This window comes from Stenella coeruleoalba (genome assembly GCF_951394435.1).
Source record: "Stenella coeruleoalba genome assembly, chromosome: 15".
Taxonomy (NCBI): domain Eukaryota; kingdom Metazoa; phylum Chordata; class Mammalia; order Artiodactyla; family Delphinidae; genus Stenella; species Stenella coeruleoalba.
In genome coordinates this window covers 22,597,344-22,606,963 of record NC_137161.1, presented here as the reverse complement: position 1 = coordinate 22,606,963, position 9,620 = coordinate 22,597,344, and the positions used below count along the sequence as shown (strand labels likewise).

General features: G+C 48.7%; 1 protein-coding gene across 1 annotated transcript; it reads left to right on the top strand.

Moving 5' to 3' along the window:
* The first annotated feature begins 201 nt into the window (after nucleotides 1-201).
* Nucleotides 202-9,608, top strand: RAB5IF (RAB5 interacting factor). The gene is made up of 4 exons (XM_079944747.1): nucleotides 202-590; nucleotides 2,394-2,497; nucleotides 7,707-7,836; nucleotides 9,060-9,608. The coding sequence occupies exons 1-4, from the start codon at nucleotides 477-479 to the stop codon at nucleotides 9,099-9,101; spliced, it is 390 nt and encodes a 129-aa protein (XP_079800873.1). The 5' UTR covers nucleotides 202-476; the 3' UTR covers nucleotides 9,102-9,608.
* The last annotated feature ends 12 nt before the right edge of the window (nucleotides 9,609-9,620 follow it).

The window sequence follows — 9,620 nt, the reverse complement described above, 5'->3', positions numbered from 1 at the left end:
CCAACCTCTGCTTTCGCCTCAGCCACCGTTCTTCAGTCTCCGCAGCACCTCCTCGCGCTCGTGTCGCCGTCCGTACCAAGATTGTCCCTTCCCTCTCACTCTACCGCGGGGCTGGCGGAAGCGTGCCGTCACTTCCCCGCGCGTAGAGCGCTTGCGCCGAAGCGGCGGTTGCTCTTCCGTGTAGACGGCTGTGCGGCCACCGATTGGCTGCGTGGGCACGTCGGCGGGAGGACGCGCGGCGCTGCGTTGTTCCGCCCTGCGCGCTGCTGGTCTCGGCCGAGCTAGCAGAGCTAGGGTGTTCGGGTAAGTGGGGGCAGCCGCAGGCGCGCCGCCGAACCGATCCGCTGAGCCTGTTGCTGCCGCTGCCGCCACCGCCACCGCCACGCCCCGTGCGCCGTGACCCGCGACCCCAGACCCCGACCTCTTTTAGATCGGCCCGCGCGCCCCAGGCCCGGCCCGGGCGGCGCGACGGGAGGATGAGCGGCGGGCGGCGGAAGGAGGAGCCGCCTCAGCCGCTGCTGGCTAACGGGGCCCTCAAAGTCTCCGTCTGGAGCAAGGTGCTACGGAGCGACGCGGCCTGGGAGGACAAGGTGCGGTGGGGCCTGGCGAGGGCGCACGTTAGAGGACCCGGCTGGGACTCGGGGACGAATGGACAGGCCCGAGCCTGCCCCTGCCCCTGCCCCCGTCCGGGCGCTGCCGAGTGTTCGGGGTGGTGGGGCGGGTGGCCCAAGGGTGTCGGGGCGAACTCGGAGGGCCCGGCTGTCGGGCTCCGGGCTCACTACGGAGTGGCCTAAGAGTGAAGTCGCCCGGGTCACGCGGGAAGCAGCAAGGAGGGGGCGGAGCAGTTGCCCCCCCGCGGGCAGGTCGGGTGCCTGAACGGCGAGAGCGAGCTGAATTCGATTCGATCTCCGCCTTTTACTCCCAGTAGGATCTTGAGTAAGTGACTTACCTTGTCGAATTAACAACTTACCACCGTGGTTAGCACGAACAGTAACGGTAACAGACTTCTACTGAGTGCTTGCTGTGTGTTGGGCGCCCTCTGTGCGTCATCTCACTCAAGTCTCCGAACAACTCTGAAGTCGGGTACCGTGGTGCGGTAAAGCGTTTAGCACATGGTGAGGCTCACTAAAGGTGAGCTGTCAGTGCTTTTCTGTTGAATGAGAAAACAGAATAAGTGTGAGAGTTGAGAGGGGAGAATGAGACCACCTTTCAGGGGTGAGTGTGGTGTGTGTGTGTGTATACACGCGAGGGAGTGGGGGAGAAACCACCAAATGTGTGTGAGGAATGGTTGGGGGACTTCAAGATGTCCTTACTGGTCACACGCATTCAGAAGATCTGAGTGTAAGCACTTCCCCAACTCTGCTCCATCGCGTGGAAGGAACCATCACAAATAGCTTGATTCCAGTTGGCCTGAAAAGAATGTTAGATTTGCAGTCTTTCCCCCCCCTTTTATTTTTTTGGACTGATGAAGTAGTTTTTCATCAGTTACTTTCATCAGAAGTAGTTTTCCCTAGAGTTCCTGTAAAGGGGGGGGATGGGAGGTACTTCCTGAAGGTGCCCTTGTCCTGCCCCCAGTGCTGCCCAGCTCTTGTAAAATCTTTCTGATTTGCTGTGTCATTTCTTTCCTTTTTTGTGTAAGGACTGGTTTCTGCAGTCCAGGGCAGGTCAGAAACCTGAGTCTTCCGTGTTCTTGTATGAAAATTGGATATGCAGGCACCTGCCTCCTGCACTTTTTTTTTTTTTTTTTTTTTGCGTTACGCGGGCCTCTCACTGCTGTGGCCTCTCCCAATGCGGACGCGCAGGCTCAGCGGCCATGGCTCACGGGCCCAGCCGCTCCGCGGCATGTGGGATCTTCCCGGACCGGGGCACGAACCCGTGTCCCCTGCATCGGCAGGCGGACTCTCAACCACTGCGCCACCAGGGAAGCCCCCTCCTGTACTTTTGTTTCTAATCTCTTTTCTCTTTTGTGACTTACTCAAAATTCAGAGTGTGGGAAGGTGGTACTGAATTGGTTAACAGTCAGCCCTTCTGCTTGTGGATAGTCTGTTCTTGTCTCTCCAGGTCAGATAACTAACTGGCCAGTAGCTCAGTTATTATCACAGCAATTTCATTTTTGTAGCTTCTGAAAAAATTAAGTAAATGATTTTTCTAAAAATTTTTATGTAGAGCACAACGCCCTGGAAGCCATCACTTAAGATAACTAAATACATCATTTTTTAACCACATTTTAGTATAAGAAGATGTGGAGATTCAAGAACTGTATACCGTTGCTTTTGGGGAAAATTCCTCTGGAAGATGAGTTTAGCAGAAAGCTTTTCTGTTCCTCACCTATCACAAGAGGCTCTCTTGTGGCACCCACTCCAGATTATGCACACATTCTCTCTTTTCTACAGGATGAATTTTTAGATGTGATCTACTGGTTCCGACAGATCATTGCTGTGGTCCTAGGTGTCATTTGGGGAGTGTTACCATTGCGAGGTTTCTTGGGAATAGCAGGGTAAGTCTTGGGTTTTTTGTTTTGTTTTTTTTTCCCTGTGTGTGTGTGTGTGTGTGTGTGTGTAATGACTAAATCAAAAAACTGGCCCCATGATGGCACTCCTGGGTCTGATACAGCACTCGTCAGTTCCACAGGCTTGGGAGCAGCTTGGGTCAGGCATGTTACCTTTATGAAGATCCAGGTTAGTTTATTCATTCATGGGTCCTTAGTGACCTCATGCAAGAGGTTGCCATATTGCCTGTTGGCAGCAGGCATCTAGTTCTGACATGACCTTTGTTGTCTGTGGAAGTTTGGAAAGTGAAAGAGCTTCTGATACTTGATGACCACTCCCTTGTGCACTGTGCTGGATGTCCAGAATCTTGGACTTGGCAGAAGTTGTTTTAGGTCCCTCCTTTTTTTTTGGCCGCGTCTTGCAGCATGCGGGATCTTTAGTTCCCTGAACAGGGATGGAACCCATGCCCCCTGCAGTGGAAGCGTGGAGTCCTAACCACTGGACCGCCTGGGAAGTCCCAGGTGCCTACATTTTAAAGGCAGTGAAGAAGTAGAGATTAAGCCCTCAGTTTTTTATTGTGTGCCTGTGGCAGCAGTTGACACGAGCTCCCAGTCGTGGCTCAGCTTGTTAACCAGTCACTGAGAGCAAGTCCAAATGCCCGCCAGGTTGAATTAATAGGATTTGTGGAAATTGTGTTTTTCTTTTTTTTTTAAATGTATTTATTTTATTTTATTATATTTTATTTATTTTTGGCTGCATCGGGTCTTAGTTGCGGCACACAGGATCTTTATTGAGTAATGTGGGATCTTTTGTTGTGGTGCGCGGGCTCTTCATTGTGGCGTGCGGGTTTTCTCTTCTCTAGTTGTGGCACGCAGGCTTCAGAGCATGTGAGCTCTGTAGTTTGTGGCACGTGGGCTCTCGTGTTGAGGCGCACAAGCTTAGTAGTTGTGGCGTGCGGGCTTAGTTGCCCCATGGCATGTATCGGGATCTTAGTTCCCCAACCAGCGATTGAACCCCAATTCCCTGCATTATAAGGTGGATTCTTTACCACTGGATCACCAGGGAAGTCCCGGAATTGTCTTAGGATAGGAGTTGTGGGCAAGTTATAGTAGAAATAGACAGGCAGGCCTCTGGGAATACAAACTGTCATACTCACCCATGGAAAATCACATATATTATTTTAACCATGATCACATACATCTCTTATTCCTTACTCTGGGGTGAAAAGTGTGAAACAGTTTCAAACTTCTTTGAGTTGCCTGTTTTTTCAGAAGATAACCCAAAAGGAATGTACAGTTCCCTCTCCTAACTAAAGAGTTGTTGTTGTTGTATTTATGTATGTATGTATATATGTATGTATATACGAAGACCCTGCATCGGGTCTTCGTTGTTGAGCGCAGGCTTAGTTGTGGTGAGAGGGGGCTACTCTTCATTGCGGTGCGCAGGCTTCTCATTGCAGTGGCTACTCTTGTTGTGGAGCACAGGCTGTAGGCATGCGGGCTTCAGTAGTTGTGGTACACGGGCTCAGTAGTTGTGTCTCGAGGGCTCTAGAGTGCAGGCTCCGTAGTTGTGGTGCATGGGGCTTAGTTGCTCCGCGGCATGTGGGATCTTCCCAGACCAGGGCTCGAACCTGTGTCCCCTGCATTGGTAGGCAGATCCTTAACCATTGCGCCACCAGGGAAGTCCCTAAAGAGGTTTTCGATTTATGATGCTGATCAAAGCATTTGTCCAAGGAAACCGTAAGAGTTTATCCTCTCACTGACTTTGACAGAGTGGACATTTGATGAGGACTCATTGAGGGTGATGAGACACGGGCAGGACCTGGTGTTCACAGAGGTCTTCTCAGGGTGGAAATGGTATGTAGATACATTTTTAGAATGTTGGTCACCCAATTTTAGCTTTTTATGAGAAAAAAGGCAGATATAAGGAAAATGCCAGAGAAGGCAGAAGGCAATCTAAAGGCAAAAGGTAGTCAGTCTCCTGTCTTCCCCAGATCACTTTTCTAGGAGAGGATGACACTGGTTCAAATCCCCAGCACCTATCTCGTCTTGTAGGAGTCCTAGGGGATTTTTCCGAAGTCACCAATCTGCAAATAATGTAGCAAAGACTAGAGCTAGTCTAGTATCCTTCCCACTGTGGCAAATGAGTAAGGCTGCCCAAACAGATTTTTTTTTTTTTTTTGCGGTACGCGGGCCTCTCACTCCTGTGGCCTCTCCCATTGCGGAGCACAGGCTCAGCGGCCACGGCTCACGGGCCCAGCCGCTCCGCGGCATGTGGGATCCTCCCGGACCGGGGCACGAACCCGTGTCCCCCGCATTGGCAGGCGGATTCTCAACCACTGCACCACCAGGGAAGCCCCAGATTTTTAACTTTCTAGAAAGCTCTGGATTCAAGTTCCAGCTCTGCCACTTTCAAGCTACATAATTTGGAGCTCACTTTGTGAGACTCAGTTTCCTCATTAAAATGAGGGCAATAAAGAAGTGCCTTCCTCATGAGATTGATGTGTGAATTAAATGAGGTGATTCAAGTAAACTGCTAAAGGTAGGGCTTAGTACATCATAGGCACTCCATAAGTGGTTCACTGCAGTCATATGATTAGCTTTACAAAGAGTGATAAAATATGGCTGGCTATTGAGAAAGCAAGAAACAGGGTGTTTGCAGTGAATTCACCTTGGAGTGGCTTACCCGTCATGCCACTTTCTCAGGACTGCCTGTTTTCTAGGGTTCAGTCCCACACTGTCCTGCCAGAGCCAGTTTCTCTCCAAAGGAATCCCTTCCCTCCTTTGGTTGGCACCTTTTTCCCAGCTCTTGGAAAGTGCCCAAGGACATTGATTTTTTCCACACACACCCCCTTTCCTCCATCTATCTGACTCAGCTGCCTGGTGCTCAGTTGTGGTGACTGTCTCCTCCCCACTTCCCGCCTTCGCTGCCCTCTGTCTGGACCCCCACTTGACTTCTCTTCATTTCTGGTGTGGGCACCAGCTAGGACCTATTAAGGTAAAGCCATTTCCTTGGGTCTCATTACTTAAAATTTGCCTGGGAACTGAGTGTGATGGTTCTGTTCTGTCTGCCGAGGTTTTACGTAATTGGAGAGGGGTTCTATTCATCCCTTTCTGCCTCTGTCTCTCATAGAGCTTGGCACATGATCAAGAGGTGCTCAGTGAATGCTTGTTAAAATTTTTGAAAAGCTGAAACGAGTTCCCATTGACCCTTGGAAGCAGAGTCATATATTACCTTCCAGCCCTGAAGTCAGTATTTGTTAGATTCGTTATTTTGTTAAGACTGGAGTTTTTAAGATAGAATTGTTAAAAATCCATTTGAGAGTCAGTTTTTTGTTTTTTTTTTTTTTTTGGCTGCCCCATGTGGCATGAAGGATGTTAGTTTCCCCACCAGGAATTGAACCCCTGCCCACCTGCAGTGGAAGCTGGAGTCTCAACTGCTGGACTGCCAGGGAAATCCCCAGTATTTTCATTTCTTTGTCCACCCATTTGCTATGTCATTCTCTCCCGTTTCCAATACAGAATTTATGCCCATCCTTAAAGCTCAGTGTGAGCCTTTCCAGTCCTTTTCCTGACCCCTCCCCCTGGTACACCAGACTTTTAAATGCCTTTGTGTCTGTGAATTCATTTTCTACTTAATGTGTGCCCCTTGGAAGGCAGGGCCTATGTCAGCCCTTTTCTCTCTCCCTGTCATCCTTTATTTATCTCTTTCCCTTATATTTCCCTTTCTCATCTCACTAAGCAACCACCTTACAGCTGGAGACTGTCAGAGTCTCCAGTCACTGTCCAGCCCTAGCTTATTAGCTGAGCCCCAGAGTGACATTGCTAAGTCCTGATAGTAGGCTGTCTAGAGCCACTAACTCAGCCTGTCCAAAATGGAACTCCTGTCAGAGGGAGGTGGCCAGATTGGCTGGGTCCCAAGATTCCTAGTAGACGATCAGGATATGGCCATGACATAGCCAAGCCAAGGACTGTATTTCGTGTGAAATCCAAGAAGAACCATCTGTCCTTCCTGACTCCCTGCTTCTGTTACTGGACCCATGGTTCTCCCAGGTCCTTAGGCTTGAAGCCTTTGGGGATTCTTGCCTCTCCATTCAACCATTTTCCCAGTCCCCGTCCTCAAACTTTATTTGTACTTATGTCCTGAAACAGGTCTAAACCAGCCTCCCAGCTCCTTTTCCTTCCACTCACGAGAAAGCCCATACTCTTGACTACTCACAAACTAGACTTCCTGGTGTATGTACACCCTGTCTCCTTGTTAACCTTGCACAGACAGCCTCAGGGTCTGTTCCCTGCCCCGCCCCCCCGATATACACTCCTCATCGCCATCATACTGCCCTGCCCTACACCAGCCCACACTTAACTGATAGGAGGAACCTGTTCTCTGCATTTTCTACTGCAGCCTTCAGAAGGGATGTGGCCTAAGGCATATAGTCCCCCATTGGATTAGGTGCCGTAACTGGAAAGATCATAAAAAGAGAGTTTTGATCACTTTATGAATATTACTTTTACATAGAGATCAGTAGAGCAGAGTGATGTGTTACTACTCATGGTATTCTGATTCCTGCATCAGTTAAATCATATGTGATAGGGGTCAAAGACCTTCCTGGAAGTGCTCACAAACCTCTGGTTTCAATTCCACTCTGCCTGCTGTTTCTGGCTCCTAATAGGCGGTGAGCTGAGGGCAGGAACTGTCATGTTCACCTCTGCATCAAGTGCAGTAGCAGACAGTGGACATTCAGAAATTGTCTCCCGTTGGGAATTATGCAGAGGCTGCTTTACTACGCCCTTGCTTGCTCAACTAGGCCATGAAGCAGCAGCTTAACATGTGTTTTCCCCATGCCCCCCCACCCCACCCCCCGAGCTGGAGCTACCTGGAGGCCCATGTCAGGTACTGGACCTATTTGGGGCTGTTCAGCAAGCAGCCTTCTGTCTTACTTCAAGGGGACTTGGAGAACTTATATGTGCTTCATTTTTCTTTTATCTTCTGCTTTTGCTGGTCAGCTAAAAAGAGATGCTCCTTTTTTAAGTCTCTAGCACAACCAAGTGGGCAGCTCCATTGAGGGCCTAGGCGTTTTTATGTATTATTTCATTTGCCTCCGTAATAGAGTTAACTGTGCGACAGCAAGTGCCCTGATAGAGCTGGACCGTGTTGGTGGGAGTTCTCAGTCTTCCAAGCTTACAGTTTATGTTTGGTGCTTGTTCGCCCTTGCTCCAGATTCTGCCTGATCAATGCAGGTGTCCTGTACCTCTACTTCAGCAACTACCTACAGATAGACGAGGAAGAGTATGGCGGCACGTGGGAGCTCACGAAGGAAGGGTTTATGACATCGTTTGCCTTGTTCATGGTATGTGTAGCTGGTAATTTCACAGCAGGTTCTGTCATTTCCTGAGATGCCAGTTATTCAAGGGGAGCCCCTTGACTGAGTTACAGTGTGTGATGTGGGTACCATTTTTCAAGACTCCTGAGGCTGGAGGGCATGTCCTTTCTTGAGTTAATGTCCCAAAAGATGTGGTGTGATACACTGTGTAGTCTCCCTGTGGCGAGCAAATCCAGAGCTCATTGTCAGTTTCTACATCTAATTCTCAACTCTGGCTGCATATTGAAAACTGGAAAACATTTAAAAATATATTCATAACAGCCAAAAAATGCAAACAGCCATCGCCCGATGAATGGCTAGATAAAATGTTATATACCCAGACAGTAGAATATTACTTGGCCATAAAGAGGAATGAAGAACTGGTACATGCTACAAGGATGAACCTTGAAAACATTCTGCTAGGTGAAAGGATCCAGACACAAAAGACCACATGTTGTATGATTCCATTTATGTGAAATGTCCAGAATAGGCAGATCACATGGATAAGAAGTAGATTAATGGTTGCCAGTGGCGGGGGGGAGGGGAAATGGGAAGTAACTGATAATGGGAATAGATGTTGTCTTCAGGGTGACGCAAATGCTCCAAAATGTTTTTACAACTCTGAATATACTAAAAAACCTCTGAATTGTATACTTTAAAAGGGTAAACTTCATGAAATATGAATTATACCTCAAAGTTATTTTTAAACAATTATAGAACCTAGCCCAAACAACGAAATCAGAATCTCTGGGAGGTGGCGCCCAGGCATCTCTCTGTATGTTTTTAAAGAGCCCACGAGATTGCAAAGGCGAGTCAGGTTTGAGAACCTCTGCTTTATTTGATAGGAAGCTGACAGGATATGATGTAGTTTTGTTTTCACGTTTGTTGCTAATGCTAACACTTACTAGCAGTACAGTTTGCTTTACCTGTATCATTTCCACACCTATAACTCTAAGCCCTCGCACGCTGGTCTCTGTTTGGCAAGGGGAGAGACTTGTCCAGGGTCCCTTTGGGAGCACAGGACGGTGGTCCTGGGCTCTATTAGAGACAGCTTGATTTCAGTGCTCTTGCCCCAAGCAGCTTATGCATTGGATAGCCCCCGGGAAGTCCACTGTGCGCACATTCTTAGGATGCTTTTGTTTTGTGGAATGGGAGCCTGTGTTGACCCTGTTGGTGAGGGAGCCCGTGAACATTGCTTGTTTCCTCTCTAGGTCATTTGGATCATCTTTTACACTGCCATCCACTATGACTGACGGTGCACAGGCCCCACCTGCTCCCTGTCTGGTCCAAAGGACCCTCTTAGTTACACCACAGAAACACGATTGTTGGGGGGCACCCCAGCCACGCGGAACCTGGAAGACCCGTGTTTCCTGGACCGAGAATCAGTGTGTTGGGCGTCAGTGTTTTCTGCAAGGGTTGTGACCTGAAACTTTTTAAAGAACCATCCACCTTTTGGGGAAGCATTTCTGAATTGTCCATCACCAACCGTTTCTTCTTGGATACCATCATGAAACACCTGTTGGCCGATTGGAGCTGTCCTGTAATTTGGTGCACATCTGGATCCGGATGAAACATTAAATTGTCTTCCTTTTCCATCAGGTGTACGGCTTTTAAACTATATCAAACATTGGCATTGCAAGTCTTCTGAAAACAGTATGGCAGTATGTGCGTGGTCCATAGCACAGTACAAGCAGCATCTAATAACAGTTTTCGTTGTAGAATGTTTTCAGATACTTGAATAAATCAGATCTTTAATTGAGCCCCTGTTGGTG